At 39.9% G+C, this 16,844-nt stretch overlaps 1 protein-coding gene across 1 annotated transcript in view; it reads right to left on the bottom strand.

Moving 5' to 3' along the window:
- Positions 1–13,484, bottom strand: part of MEIKIN (meiotic kinetochore factor) — a 139,566-nt gene extending 126,082 nt beyond the window's left edge. Inside the window, exons 1-4 of the mRNA XM_027970580.3 lie at positions 13,136–13,484; positions 12,872–12,965; positions 12,376–12,463; positions 9,855–9,915 (exon numbers count right to left, since the gene is read on the bottom strand). Coding sequence (XP_027826381.2) covers positions 9,855–9,915; positions 12,376–12,463; positions 12,872–12,965; positions 13,136–13,247 — 355 coding nt within the window. The 5' untranslated portion in view covers positions 13,248–13,484. The remainder of the gene's footprint in view (positions 1–9,854; positions 9,916–12,375; positions 12,464–12,871; positions 12,966–13,135) is intronic.
- Between the last annotated feature and the right edge of the window lie 3,360 nt (positions 13,485–16,844).

Raw genomic sequence — 16,844 nt, 5'->3', positions numbered from 1 at the left:
TGACAAACCATTAGCCAGACTCATCAAGAAACAAAGGGAGAAAAATCAAATCAATAAAATTAGAAATGAAAATGGAGAGATCACAACAGACAACACAGAAATACAAAGGACCAAAGAGACTACTATCAGCAACTATAGGCCAATAAAACGGACAACTTGGAAGAAATGGACAAATTCCTAGAAAAGTACAACTTTCCAAAACTGAACCAGGAAGAAACAGAAAACCTTAGCAGACCCATCACAAGCATGGGAATTGAAACTGTAATCAGAAATCTTTCAGCAAACAAAAGCCCAGGGCCAGACAGCTTCACAGCTGAATTCTACCAAAAATTTAGGAAGAGTTAAATTCCTACTCAAACTCTTCCAGAAAATTGCAGAGGAAGATAAACTTCCAAACTCATTCTATCAGGCCACCATCACCCTAATAGCAAAACCTGACAAAGATGCCACGAAAAAAAAAAAAAAAAAAGAACTACAGACCAATGTCACTGATGAACATAGATGCAAAAATCCTTAACAAAATTCTAGCAAACAGAATCCAACAACACATTAAAAAGATCATACATCATGACCAAGTGGGCTTTATCCCAGGGATGCAAGGATTCTTCAATATCTGCAAATCAATCAATGTAATACAACACACTAACAAATTGAAAAATAAAAACCATATGATTATCTCAACAGATGCAGAGAAAGCCTTTGACAAAATTCAGCATTCATTTATGATAAAAACTCTCCAGAAAGCAGGACTAGAAGGAACATACCTCAACATAATAAAAGCTATATATGACAAATCCACAGCAAACATTATCCTCAATGGTGAAAAATTGAAAGCATTTCCCCTAAAGTCAGGAACAAGACAAGGGTGCCCACTCTCACCACTACTATTCAACATAGTTTTGGAAGTTTTGGCCACAGCAATCAGAGCAGAAAAAGAAATAAAGGAATCCAAATTGGAAAAGAAGAAGTAAAACTCTCACTGTTTGCAGATGACATGATCCTCTACATAGAAAACCCTAAAGACTCCACCAGAAAATTACTAGAGCTAATCAATGAATATAGTAAAGTTGCAGGATATAAAATCAACACACAGAAATCCCTTGCATTCCTATACACTAATAATGAGAAAATAGAAAGAGAAATTAAGGAAACAATTCCATTCACCATTGCAACAAAAGGAATAAAATACTTAGGAATATATCTACCCAAAGAAACAAAAGACCTATATATAGAAAACTATAAAACACTGGTGAAAGAAATCAAAGAGGACACTGATAGATGGAGAAATATACCATGTTCATGGATCGGAAGAAGCAATATAGTGAAAATGAGTATACTCCCCAAAGCAATCTATAGATTCCATGCAATCCCTATCGAGCTACCAATGGTATTTTTCAGAGAGCTAGAACAAATAATTTCACAATTTATATGGAAATACAAAAAACCTCGAATAGCCAAAGCAATCTTGAGAAAGAAGAATGGACTGACTTCAGGCTCTACTACAAAGCCACAGTCATAAGACAGTATGGTACTGGCACAAAGACAGAAATATAGATCAATGGAACAAAATAGAAAGCCCAGAGATAAATCCACGCACCTATGGACACCTTATCTTTGACAAAGGAGGCAAGAATATACAATGGAGAAAAGACAATCTCTTTAACAAGTGGTGCTGGGAAAACTGGTCAACCACTTGTAAAAGAATGAAACTAGAACACTTTCTAACGCCATGCCAAAAAATAAACTCAAAATGGATTAAACGTAAGACCAGATCTAAACGTAAGAGCAGAAACTATAAAATTCCTAGAGGAGAACATAGGCAAAACACTCTCCAACATAAATCACAGCAGGATCCACTGTGACCCACCTCCCAGAATATTGGAAATAAAAGCAAAAACAAACAAATGGGACCTAATTAAAATTAAAAGATTCTGTACAACAAAGGAAACTATAAGCAAGGTGAAAAGACAGCCTTCAGAATGGGACAAAATAATAGCAAATGAAGCAACTGACAAAGAATTAATCTCAAAAATATACAAGCAACTCCTGCAGCTCAATTCCAGAAAAATAAAAGACCCAATCAAAAAGTGGGCCAAAGAACTAAACAGACATTTCTCCAAAGAAGACATATAGATGTCTAACAAACACATGAACATTCAGAAAACGAAGATCATGGCATCCAGTCCCATCACTTCATGGGAAATAGACGGGGAAACAGTGGAAACAGTTTCAGACTTTATTTTTTTGGGCTCCAAAATCACCACAGATGGTGACTGCAGCCATGAAATTAAAAGACGCTTACTCCTTGGAAGAAAAGTTATGAGCAACCTAGATAGCATATTCAAAAGCAGAGACATTACTTTGCCGACTAAGGTCCATCTAGTCAAGGCTATGGTTTCTCCTGTGGTCATGTATGGATGTGAGAGTTGGACTGTGAAGAAGGCTGAGCGCCGAAGAATTGATGCTTTTGAAGTGTGGTGTTGGAGAAGACTCTTGAGAGCCCCTTGGACTGCAAGGAGATCCAACCAGTCCATTCTGAAAGAGATCAACCCTGGGATTTCTTTGGAGGGAATGATGCTGAAGCTGAAACTCCAGTACTTTGGCCACGTCATGTGAAGAGCTGACTCATTGGAAAAGACTCTGATGCTGGGAGGGATTGGGGGCAGGAGGAGAAGGGGACAACCGAGGATGGGATGGCTTGATGGCATCACAGACTCGATGGACATGAGTCTGAGTGAACTCCAGGAGATGGTGATGGACAGGGAAGCCCGGCATGCTGTGATTCATGGGGTCACAAAGAGTCAGACATGACTGAGTGACTGAACTGAACTGAACAAACACATGAAAAGATGCTCAACATCACTCATTATCAGAGAAATGCAAATCAAAACCACAATGAGGTATCATTTCACGTCAGTCAGAATGGCTGCTAGCCAAAAGTCTACAAGCAATAAATGCTGGAGTGGGTATGGAGAAAAGGGAAGCCTCTTACACTGCTGGTGGGAATGCAAACTAGTACAGCCACTATGGAGAACAGTGTGGAGATTCCTTAACTGGCATACGGCCCAGCAATCTCACTGCTAGGCATACACACGAAGGAAACCAGATTTGAAACAGACACAATGTTCATCGCAGCACTGTTTATAATAGCCAGGACATGGAAGCAACCTAGATGTCCATCAGCAGATGAATGGATAAGAAAGGTGTGGTACATATACACAATGGAGTATTACTCAGCCATTAAAAAGAATACATTGGAATCAGTTCTAATGAGGTGGATGAAACTGGAGCCTATTATATAGAGTGAAGTAAGCCAGAAAGAAAAACACCAATACAGTATAATAACGCATATATGTGGAATTTAGAAAGATGGTAATGATAATGCTGTATACGAGACTGCAAACGAGACACAGGTGTATAGAACAGTCTTTTGGACTCTGGGAGAGGGCGAGGATGGGATGATTTGGGAGAATGGCATTGAAACATGTATATTATCATATGTGAAATGAATCACCAGTCCAGGTTTGATGCATGATACAGGATGCTCAGGGCTGGTGCACTGGGATGACCCAGAGGGATGGGATGGGGAGGGAGGTGGGTTCAGGATGGGGAACACATGTACACCCATGGCGGATTCATGTCAATGTATGGCAAAACCAATACAATATTGTAAAGTATTAGCCTCCAATTAAAATGTATAAATTTATATTAAAAAATTAAAATGAAAAATATGTACACTCATCATCATTTTTAATTCTAAAAAATTTCTAGTTTCATGTGGTTAATAATTCCATCCAGTTTACTTTATAATATCTGGAACTACTGTTTTTCAGATATTAGAATGCCTGGGCTCAAGTTATAATTTTTCTTTTTAAAATTATAAAAATTTTTATAAAAATTTATAAAAATTATAAAGCAGCTTTATTGAAATACAATTCATATTCCATAAATCCCAATGTTTTAAAGGATACAATTTTGTGGGTTTAGTTTACTCACAGAGTTGTGTCACCACTATTTCTTTTATCTTCTCTTTAACATCTGTGCAAATTTTGGAGTTTTTCCTTAAATTGATCACCCAATCCTTCATAGAATGTTTTATTCCTGATTTCATATTTTTAAGTTTTCTTTTTGTTCCCTGAATGCTCCTTTTTTTTGTAGCCTACACTCATTTCATGGACATGTTTCTTCATCACACTGAGAATAATAATGAAAATATGACTTAAAAGGTTTTTTTCTTGCATTGTCTGTGTTCTTCAAGTTTCTTTTTATTTGGTATCTAACTTTAATTTTATACATATTAAATTTGTATAATTCCTTAAATGTCTGGTAATTCTTGAATGTTTAAGAATGAGGCACTAAAGAGCTGCTGGAAACTGGATTCATAAGTGAGGTTTAGGAAGCAGTATGGGCTTTACTGAAGTGTACTTGGACAGGAGCCAGATCATTACTGCCAGAATATAGGTCTTCTCCTGGTCAGAGAAGTTTCCAAGAGAGGAACTCTCCAGGCTTTTAACTAGGGTGTATTTTCCTGAGTGTAATGAGTCTGAGGTAAGTAAACAGACTTTACTTAATTCCCTTCCCTCCTCCTCCCACCTCTCACTGCTAGTTTTCAGTATAGCACCCCTGCTCTCAGCAGTACTGAGGATCCCTTTGCTTCAATGTCTCTGGACAGCCATGGTGGGAATAAGAGTAGCTGCCTGGCTACATTGTCCTGGGGGAGGGATCATAGTATCTAACTGCTACTTTTAAAGATTTCCAAAAATCCTATTTTCAACATTATCTCTACCTATTCCTTCACAAATATGTGGAATATGTGATGTCTCTAATTCCTGAACCTTCAGCCTGCATCATTTCACTTCATGGTTTGTCCTAGTTTCAGCCTTTTTTTATCATTAGGACTATTAAACTTTATTCATTTATATTGCAAATTCCAAACTTTTGTTGATTATCTCTTGTCAGCTAAGGTTTCTTCTCTTTTTCTCTACATTATGGCCTCATGCCTTTTTTATGCCTTTATTGATATTTTAGTGTGTTCAGAAGGAATAAATAAATCTGTTCAATCCTTCATATTAAACATGAAATCCTGAGTTAATTTTAATCATGTTGCAAAACTTCTAGATTCCAAGACAGAATTAAAACAATTATATGTTAAATAGAATTCTGTGGGTTGCTCAAAACCTAACCATTTATATTTTATTGTAGTATAAAGTATTCTATGTCTCAAATATCAATCAAATATCAAACAAACTCAGATACAGCTAGTTTGTTAATTAGAGACAGTCTATCTTCTATTTTCTCATACCTTTCACACATCAACTTGATAAAGCTAGTAACCAAGGACATTTATCATATATTTAAACTACAATTTCTTAAAATATTGATTATGATAAAATTGTTTATTTCCTTTAAATAGAGTAGAAAACTCATTCAACAAACATTTAAAATTATATTATGTCTCAAGCATGGAATAGGAAGATAAAAGGCAGTGCTTATTCTTAACAGCTTTAGGGCCTAGAGGAACAAATATTATACTGTTGTTTTGAGTCCTATGACAGTGCCATGGAACTACCAGGGGAGAACAACTCATCTAGAAAGAGAGAAGAGCAGTCAGGAGAGGCTTCCAAAAGAGATGGCACCTGATGGCACCTGAATATTTGAAGAAGTAGCAGAAGTTAACTAGGCAAAGAAGGAAGAAGGAGGGAAAAGCATTTGTCTAGATCTGATAAATAGAGTGCCTGATGAACTATGGACTGAGGTTCATGACACTGTGCAGGAGACAGGGATTAAAACCATACCCATGGAAAAGAAATGCAAAAAAGCAAAATGGCTGACTGGGGAGGCCTTACAAATAGCTGTGAAAAGAAGAGAAGTGAAAAGCAAAGGAGAAAAGGAAAGATATAAGCATCTGAATGCAGAGTTCCAAAGAATAGCAAGAAGAGATGAGAAAGCCTTCCTCAGCGATCAATGCAAAGAAATAGAGGAAAACAACAGAATGGGAAAGCCTAGAGATCTCTTCATGAAAATTAGAGATACCAAGGGAACATTTCATGCAAAGATAGACTCAATAAAGGACAGAAATGATATGGACCTAACAGAAGCAGAAGATATTAAGAAGAGGTGGCAAGAATACACAGAAGAACTGTACAAAAAAGATCTTCAAAACCAAGATAATCACAATGGTGTGATCACTCACCTAGAGCCAGACATCCTGGAATGTGAAGTCAAGTGGACCTTAGAAAGCATCACTACGAACAAAGCTAGTGGAGGTGATAGAATTCCAGTTGAGGTATTTCAAATCCTGAAAGATGATGCTGTGAAGTGCTGCACTCAATATGCCAGCAAATTTGGAAAACTCAGCAGTGGCCACAGGACTGGAAAAGGTCAGTTTTCATTCCAATCCCAAAGAAAGGCAATGCCAAAGAATGCTCAAACTACTGCACAATTGCACCCATCTCACATGCTAGTAAAGTAATGCTCAAAATTCTCCAAGCCAGGCTTCAGCAATACATGAACCGGAAACTTCCACATGTTCAAGCTGGTTTTAGAAAAGGCAGAGGAACTAGAGATCAAATTGCCAACATCCTCTGGATCATCAAAAAAGCAAGAGAGTTCCAGAAAAACATCTATTTCTGCTTTATTGATTATGCCAAAGCCTTTGACTGTGTGGATCACAATAAACTGTGGAAAATTCTGAAAGAGATGGGAATACCAGACCACCTGACCTGCCTCTTGAGAACCCTATATGTTAGTTCAACAGTTAGAACTGGATATGGAACAACAGAGTGGTTCCAAATAGGAAAAGGAGTACATCAAGGCTGTATATTGTCACCCTGCTTATTTAACTTCTATGCAGAGTAGATCATGAGAAACGCTGGGCTGGAAGAAGCACAAGCTGGAATCAAGATTGCCAGGAGAAATATCAATCACCTCAGATATGCAGATGACACCACCCTTATGGCAGAAAGTGAAGAGGAACAAAAGAGCCTCTTGATGAAAGTGAAAGAGGAGAGTGAAAAAGTTAGCTTAAAGCTCAGCATTCCGAAAACTAAGATCATGGTATCTGGTCCCATCACTTCATGTAAAATAGATGGGGAAACTGTGGAAACAGTGTCAGACTTTATATTTTGGGGCTCCAAAATCACTGCAGATGGTGACTGCAGCCATGAAATTAAAAGATACTTACTCCTTGGAAGGAAAGTTATGACCAACCTAGATAGCATATTGAAAAGCAGAGATATCACTTTGCTAACAAAGGTCTGTCTCGTCAAGGCTATGGTTTTTCCTGTGGTCATGTATGGATGCGAGAGCTGGACTGTGAAGAAAGCTGAGCACCAAAGAATTGATGCTTTTGAACTGTGATGTTGGAGAAGACTCTTGAGAGTCCCTTGGACTGCAAGGAGATCCAACAAGTCCATCCTAAAGGAGATCAGTCCTGGGTGTTCATTGGAAGGAATGATGCTAAAGCTGAAAGTCCAGTACTTTGGCCACCTCATGTGAAGAGCTGACTCATTGGAAAAGACTCCTGATGCTGGGAGGGATTGGGGGCAGGAGGAGAAGGGGACAGCAGAGGATGAGATGGCTGGATGGCATCACCGACTCGATGGACGTGAGTTTGAGTGAACTCCGGGAGATGGTGATGGACAGGGAGGCCTGGCATGCTGCGATTCATGGGGTCGCAAAGAATCGGACACAACTGAGCGACTGAACTGAACTGAAGCACTTTCCATGTTCTTTTACACTATATTTTAAGAAAATTCCTGTATTTTCTACCTAGCTTATTTGATTTTCAGCTGAATACATCCCAATATTAGGTTGATTTATTGTTTCAAAATTTTATATTTTTAGTTTCCTGGGACTATAATTTTTTATAGCAGCCTATTACATTATGGATTCAATTACCTCTTGTCTCTAAAGAGTTATTTAAAGCTTATTATCATCCCTTCAGGTTTTGATTCTTTTGTTTGGTGCATTTGTGATCTCTCTTCCATGGCATTGGTATTCTTCAAAGATTTGACTGTTTTTGATTGTCTGTTCATATGTCTATTTGAGAATTTCTGTTTACATGGCAGAGAATATAAATTCCAAAAAAACAACCTACCTCTGGAGATTTTAGAAGAGTGATGCGACATTCTGGGGACTTATGTTCTGAGTGGGGATGTTCTCCTGTATTTTCTGGGCATTGTAGGCTACACGGGAGTGCCTGCAAGCTCAGTTGCTAAGCTGTGTCTGACTCTTTGTGACCCTATAGATTGTAGCCCATCAGGCTCCTCTGTTCATTGGATTTTCTAGACAAGAATACTGGAGTAGGTTGCCATTTCCTCCTCCAGGGGATCTTCTCGACTGAGGGAATGAACCCACATCTCCTGAGTTGGCTGGCAGGTTCTTTACCACTGAGCCACCTGGGAAGCCCTAGGTTGCATGGGGGCACTGCCCTATTTGGTTAGTATCCACACTGGAAGTCTCCAATATCAGAATTCCCACTTCAGAGAGCCATTATGTATCTTTTCCCTGGGATTAACAAGTATAGCATAATCTATATTTTTAAATTTTTCTGCCCCTTTGCTATCCGTATGGCAATCTGGAGTTACTTCAGACTCTTCTGGTTCTCTCTCCAGCTCCAACATTGATCCTAAGGAGCCAAAATGAAGTCTTAATTCACTTTGCTAGGCAGTAACTCCTAGGGTTCTGACCTGGCAGCAAGCACTAAGTTGTCAGTGTTTCCAATATAAGAAGGGGATGAGTAGGGGGCCAGGTCATACACTGCCTAAATGTAGTGCTTAATCCATCATTTTGACAACTCCTTCAGGGTCCCATCTATTATAGTGTTTCACATTTATTGACCAAGTGTTTTGAGTTAAGTGTATCTCCGGAGGTACTCTTACCTCTTCAGTGGTTTTTCTCTACTCTTCATATATGTATCAGTCTGATCTCATCTGTCTTTAAGAATTCCTCAGGCTTTCTGGTGTAGTAATGACATCCTTTTTTGTTTTCAAAAATAAGTTCAATTACACCAAATTTTTATCAGCAGCCCTCCATATTCAACTCCCTATTTGAATTACTAGTCATCTTAAAGGCACCCATTACTTAATATATTAAAGAGAGAATTTATGATTTTTCCCTCAAACAAGATTTTTTTCAGTGAATGGCAGCACCACCTTACACTCAGTTATGCAGACCAGAAACACGTGTCACCTTTGACACCTCCATCTTCAAACTTCATCTGTAAATTCTGTCAATTTCATTTCCCACAATAACCATACATATATCCACTTATTTCCATTTCCACTGTCATCTGTTGGTATAAAGTGCTATCATTCCTCCCCTTTACTATTGCAGCAGCCTCCCAAAGGACGCCTATTTACATCCACTCCTGCTTCTTCGCATACAGTAACGAATATGATCATATTATTCCCTATTTAAAAGACTTCAGCAGCTTCCTGCTGCTCCGAAGATAAATATCTTTGGCATGGCCTACAGGGCTATGGAAGGTCTTATCTGTCCAACCTTATCTTATTATCACATTTCCTCCTCTGTTCCCTCTGCCTGGATTTCTCTTTATTCATCTTTCTGTTTAGTTAAGCTCTACTTTTCTTCAGATCTCAAGTAAATTACCACTCCCTCATGAAAGCCTTCCCTAATCTCTTCAACTAAATTCAGTTACAGTCAAGTCTACCTCACTTTTGTAACACTTATCACAATTGTGTTTGAAGGCTTTGAGGATGAAGTCCAGAGCACAGGCAGAAGGACCAGGAGAAAGACATCTTTTCTACTGAGATGGGAAGATAAGACAGACACAAATGGATGTTTATGTTTGTAAGAAAGTAAGTTGAAGGAGTTCACATTGCCAGTCTTACCTGTTACTTGTTTACTATTTGATGAACTACTGTCAGCCTGGAGGTCATCTGTCACTGACTCCTATGTGAAATAAGAATTAAACATATAGCACAAATTATGAGATGGAATATTTTTATATTATAAAAACATTGATTTGGTTATTTAAAAAATGCAAAACTAATGTTAACTTTGTGTATCACTTTCATATTTAAAACATTTTTCAGCTTACTGATATAAATGTAATCTGATATATAATATTAAATCTTAAAATATAATACTGTGGACATACCCAGGGTGTCAAAAATATACTAGTCAGTAACTATTGCGGGATAAACCAGCAAAGTGAAAATGAAAGTCACTCAGTTACGAAAATCAAAGTCACTCAGTCATGTCCAACTCTTTGTGACCCCATGGACTTATTCAGTCCATGGAATCCTCCAGACCAGAATACTGGAGTGGGTAGACTTTCCCTTCAGGGGATCTTCCCAACCCAGGGATAGAACCCAGGTCTCCCACATTGCAGGAGGATTCTTTACTGTCTGAAACACCAGGGAAGCTCAAGAATACTGAAGTGGGCAGCCTAGCCCTTCTCCAGTGATTCCTGACCCAGAATTCCAACTGGGGTTCCCTGTATTGCAGGCAGATTCTTTACCAGCTGAGCTACCAGGGAAGGGAAGTCCCTGATAAACCAGCAACGAGAAGATAAAGATGAATATTTTTCTAATCCCCTAGGCAAGAAGGAATTTTTTCCCCTCTAAATACAAAAGCAAAATAAATAAAAAGAAAATGATTGATAAATAAGTCTAAAATACCAAAAGTAAAATAAAAGGCAAACAAACAAATGTGGAAATATTTGTTACATATGTGTGTAAAGTACAACTATCTTCAATATATAACAAATAAGTATTTCAAAAAGTTACACTAACGACCAATAAAATGAGAAAAAGTATCAACTTTACTAGCATTCAAAGAAATGGAAAGTAAACAACATGCTATTTTTCATTTATCAGATATATCTATATATCTACATCTATATATATTTTTAAGTTTCAGATAAGATGGTGCCAACTGGACAGAATGAAATAAATAAAATAAAAAGTTTAAACATAATCCAACCCTTGACCCATTACAACATATTTATCTTAGGATAACAATTTGAGGTATATAAAAACAATTTCTGTGGTAGGATATCTACTGATATCTAAAACAGCAAAACCTTGCAAACAATCTCACCCTCTCAACCACAAAAAATAGTTATAGAAATTACAGTATGCCTGCTGCTAAGTTGCTTCAGTTGTGTCCAACTCTGTGCGACCCCATAGATGGCAGCCCACCAGGCTCTGCTGACCCTGGGATTTTCCAGGCAAGGATACTGGAGTGGGTTGCCATTGCCTTCTCCATGATGACTTCTATCACAGCACAAGTGAGCTTGGCTGTCTCTGTGCTCTGAGTCGGGTCCGACTCTGTGGGACCCCATACTTAACACCGTTAAAATCTGGGGAAATGCATTTTGTCAAAGTTGCCCTCCCCAAAAAAACATGTCATAGAGAAATATGCAAGCTAAAATGCTGGATTATGACTATCAAATTTAATGCTAATATCATATGCTGCTGCTACTGCTGCTAAGTTGCTTCAGTTGTGCTTCAGAGTACTGGAGTGGGTTGCCATTGCCTTCTCCAACGTCATATGAGTCACAAGCAATTTTTAAAATCTGAGTTTCTCCAAACTACTGCTCCAGGCTAGAACACTAGAGTGGGTAGACATTTCCTTTTCCAGGGGATCTTCCCCACCCAGGGATCAAACCCAGGTCTCCTGCATTACAGGCAGATTCTTTACCATATGAACCACCAGGAAAGCCCAAACTACTGCTATACATCTGTAAAATATTTACAGAATCCATATTAAGTACAGTAGATCAGGAAGTTGTATAATATTCTAATGATAAGGAATCCTCTGTTTCTAATTGTTAATGTAAATCAAATGAGAAAACATGAAAATGGCTTTAAAATGTGTGCTACCAAACATAGCAGAATTACTGCTGCTACTGCTGCTAAGTCGCTTCAGTCATGTCTGACTCTGTGCGACACCATAGACAGAAGCCCACCAGGCTCCCCCGTCCCTGGGATTCTCCAGGCAAGAACACTGGAGTGGGTTGCCATTTCCTTCTCCAGTGCAGGAAAGTGAAAAGTGAAGGTGAAGTCGCTCAGTCATGTCTGACTCTTAGCGACCCCATGGACTGCAGCCTACCAGGCTCCTCCGTCCAAGAAGCACTTTATATCTGTCACACAGAAAATTAGCCAGTAATGAATATTTCTTAAATCTTTTACAAAGGAAAGAAAAATAAAAATGCATGGCTATGAGTCTACCAGAATCAGAAAAAGGCCCTATCTAAAGCCACAGCATCAGTATGTATAAAAACACTGGAAAGTTATGTAGTCTCTATTGAACAAAGATCACATTATACTTTCTTTCAGAGGTACATTAGGTATCACTAGTCTCTACACTAAGTTTATCCAAGGACCAGAGGAGAAACATACGTACACTCAATAGAGCAATCTTCTCATCCTGGGTCTCTTCACTAGTGCTATTTTCAGGCAGGCTTTTCTCTCCTGTAACTCTTAATTTAGTGCTAACAAACAAACAACACAATTAGTTTGTAGTGTCTGGACTTGGCTTTCCACACTCCTGATCACTGTTCACGCTGTTCAGAATCTGAAAGGCTCTATGGGGGTCATCATTAGCCACAAGAACATAGTTCCTGAATTTTATCAACACCCAATACCCCGGGAAGGCTTTCCTGGAGATTATATCTCACTTGCCTTTAGGCAACTTGGCCGAATTTCCCTCTTTAAAACAAAATATCTCTCTTTCCTAAGTCAGATTCCCGGTTCTGTGTTCTGAGAAGAGCCAAATCAGAACACATTGCCTTCACTGACTCTTCTTTATTGACTCTTAGAATGAGAGGTTATTAGGATCAAATCAGGACTGAAATTTTGAGGTGGCCAGAGGCATGGGGCTGTTACTTGTGTATACACACCTCGGTGGCCGAGAGCTGACACCTCCGTGACCACTCCGCTCAGATTTTTCCGCGATTTTCTGCAAACCACGCGTTTTGCCATTTCTTTTCAGGCCTACAGATAGGGTGACACGTTTCAGGATAAAAGCCCCAGAGGCCTGCCTGCAGGCCTTGGGGAGCCTTGGGGCTGAGGCCCAACTGCCCCCGCCCTTGGCTCTTGCCCACCCCGCATCCTGCGCCATGACCCAGCCCCGCGGAGCTTACAGTGGGCAAAGAGCTTTCGGCCGGGCCGTGACGGGGCCTCCGCCTTGGCCCGGGCACCTACACCTGGCGTTGGGGTTAGGTTGAGCCTACCGCCGGCCTGCTTTTTGCGGGTATATACCCCTAGTGACCACATTGCCACCCCACTGCCAGGCCCCAGAGGCCTCTTAGCCCTGGACGGCCTGTCTCGTCGTCTTTCTGCGGAACCGAGCTACAGTCCTATGGAACCAGAGTCCAGGCCTGCGAGGCAGCCAGAGAGGAACGGAAAAAGTGAGAAAAACCGAAAGGCCTACAGCGCCAACCCCCACCCTGGCCTGGAGCGGCCTGCCTCACTCCCGCCTTTTTATCTCCGCCGAGTCGCGCGGCGGCTTCTGGGAAGACGCAGTAACGTGGTGGCTTCTGGGAAGACGTAGTTAGCTGGGCCCAACACCTGGTACTGATACTTGGGCCAGTCTCCTTAGCAACATTACCAGGAAGGCCATGGTAATGGAGTTTGAGGTCTCTAAGCACGCAGAGTCTCTCCAGAGGGAAGCCTGACTCAGTGCAGGAAGGTGAGAGAGGACTGAAAGCACATTACAGTGACAGCGAATGTTTTCTGAGCACCTCAGTCCCTAGAGCCGCCAATTTGCTGTGGAGCCTTGGTAACCTGAGAGTCTAACCAAGCATCAGAAGTGCTTAGGTTTCAGGAGGTTTCTTCTTAGGGACAAGCAGAATCTCTGAGCCCCTGTCTAGAAGCTACCTCCTGGACATCTCTGAGTAGCTTTGTGGTTAAGGTAGAGAGTTCCACAAGGGCTCCCCTCCTAGTGCCCTGAGGCTCAGGTCTCTTTCTCTGCCCAAAGGGAGTAACATGGGAATGACCACTCACTCCATACACTGAGGATAGACCATCTGGCTGCATCTGATAACATACTGTGTATACAATAACCATCTTATTTTAAAAAAATGACATTTCACAACATTAAAACACACTATCTGTACAGATAAAATTAGAAAAACTCAGACTTCTTCTGTGATGCTCCAATACTGTTTATGTTCTTTGGAAGGACTGATGCTAAAGCTGAAACTCCAATACTTTGGCCACCTCATGTGAAGAGTTGACTCATTGGAGAAGACCCTGATGCTGGGAGGGATTGGGGGCAGGAGGAAAAGGGGACGACAGAGGAAGAGATGGCTGGATGGCATCACCAACTCTATGGACATGAGTTTGAGTAAACTCTGGGAGTTGCTGATGACAGGGAGGCCTGGCGTGCTGTGGTTCATGGGGTTGCAAAGAGTCGGACACAACTGAACAATTGAACTGAACTGAAGCACACATATAGCCACAATATTTTCATAATAAAATCACTGGATTTTTTAATTCAAAATCTGATCATAGAAAGTCACTTATTAATTAATAATTAATCATTAAAACTTAACTTTGTAAAGAATAGAGGGCAGTCATTCTTACTTTATTACATATAGTGCTTTGAGTCACTGAATTAGTACTTACTCAGCACCTTACTCTGTGTCAGGCATTATGGTAGGTCGTAGGGTACAGAAGTGAATTAGAAATGATTCTAAATAGTCAAGGACCTCACAGTTTTGTTGTTGTAAGAAGCAATTATCATATTTCAACATCCTTTCTCTAGTCACATCCATACATGCTGACAGGCAGTCTGTAGTTTACAAGCCAGGTTTCCAGGCTCCCTTATCTCCCATTGGAGAATGTTTTTTTTTAAAAAATTGTGGTGTCCTTAAATGAATTTTAGGAGGTATGGATCCTGGAATGCCTAAGACATAGAAATGGAAGAAATGGTGAAAAAGGAAAACAGCTTGAAGCAAAAGCTGATCTGCCTTTTGGTGGCCCTATTCTCTAGAACCCTCTCTATACTTAATTACATTTGCTGAGGTGCCATCAAGTTAAAATTTATAGGAGTTAATGCCCAGGGCTTCAAAACTTGAAATAACCTTTGGTGTCATTTCTTGAGCCAAAAGTGTCCTTAGAGAATGATCTGGTTGTCCCCTCAATTCAAAGGTGAACAATTAGGACACCTATCTTAGGAGGCTCATTAGGACAGGAGGTTGGCATAGGTGGCATGAGTCTCCTAACATTTAGCTAGTGTGCTTGTCATGCTCCCATTCCTCCCAATACATGGCTGGGAAAGGGATAGGGGAGGAGAGCAAGGAAAAGAGCTTGAAGCCTTAAGTAGTAAGGGGAGAAGAGACTACAGTCAGACTTGGTCAATTTAAAGCTCCGCTTGCCCAGCCTACACAAGGAGAAAGAAATGTGTCCCCTACAAAAGGGTGAAGTAGGGCGGAGATATCTCAACACAGTCATCTATCTCCCTCCACTCTATGCTAAAGCACACAAATGCTATTTCAAGCATTCAGTCCTAAGTGTTAAATTGAACATCTTCCATTTCCCTGTTATATTGCTTCCATATCTATACTTAGAATTCTGCTTTCAGTGTTTCAGTTCAGTCATATGATTGTTTTGACTAGATTTGGAAGTCATTGAAATGCTAACTTCTATGGGCAAACAGATTCCAAATTTTAAAGAGATTTCTGAAGAAAGCTTTTGGGAAAACAGCCAGTTCATGGATATAGGATTCCCTGGAGCCCAGAGGAAATCTTTCAGAATACCATTTTCTTATCAAGTGACCCCCACCTCCCCAAACCCCTGCAATGTGAGCTCTGAGCAATTCCATTTGTGGTATCATCCACAGGATTTAGGGTTCAACTGAAAATCAGCTTATTTTTGCTTAGTCCACAGGACTGGGAAAAAATAAGTGATAAATGAAAAGTATCTTCAAGTATTGCAGTCTTAATACTATGCAACATATGTAAAAGGGCCAAGGGGATTTTTATTCAACAGACATTTCTTGAGTCTCCATGATGGAACAGACTTTCTGTGCTGGGGCTACAACCACAAGCAACTTAGCCTTAGTGGGCATGTGGCAGAGGGTCAGTCAACCATATGGGAAGCAACCATATGGGAAACTTCTTAGAGAAAAGGGTAGTTGGACTGAGATATAAGAGATGAATGATAGAATTAGGGAGATTAAAGGAAAGGGTATTCTATCAAAAGGAGACTAAAATCATGATGCTTTTAGGCTACTGCAAAAAGTAGTTGGCATAACTGGAACCAAGACTCTTTGGAGGAAGGACTGGAGAAGAGACCCTGGGCCTTATGTGCTGAACCAGGGAGTCTGAACTTTATCCTAGAAACTATGGGAAGTCACTGAAGGAATACTAAGCAGGAGAGTGGCATGACCAGATTTTCAATTTAGAAACATTGCCCTGACTCAAATGTGAGGAAGCTGACGTGGAAACAGAAAGACTAACTTTAAAAGCACTGTAATATGTCAGACAAGAGATGAGAGGGGCCCCAGCTACACTAAAAGCTTTGAAAATAGAGTAGATGGTAGCAAATATATGGAGAAGGCAAAATCTGCATAATTTAGACACTGCAGAATATACCATTTCAAGAGTGTACTCACTGTGTATGAGTAAAAGACATGGAAATACTGTTTAAGGACCATCGTGATTGAAAATTTGAATACAATCATGTGTTCTTTTAAAATATAAAAATGAATTAAATCCTGGATACACTTAAATCCAGGACACATTTGATAACAGCAAATGTGCAAAGCACAGGAGAGCTTCTCTGGGGGGACCATAAGTCTTTGGAGTTTGGGGATCCTTACAAAGGATGTAGAGGATGTTGCCTAGTGATATAGCTTGATTCTATGTT

The sequence above is a fragment of the Ovis aries genome, chromosome 5, assembly GCF_016772045.2.
Source record: "Ovis aries strain OAR_USU_Benz2616 breed Rambouillet chromosome 5, ARS-UI_Ramb_v3.0, whole genome shotgun sequence".
In the NCBI taxonomy this organism is placed as follows: Eukaryota; Metazoa; Chordata; class Mammalia; order Artiodactyla; family Bovidae; genus Ovis; species Ovis aries.
This window is presented reverse-complemented; position numbering and strand designations above follow the sequence as displayed.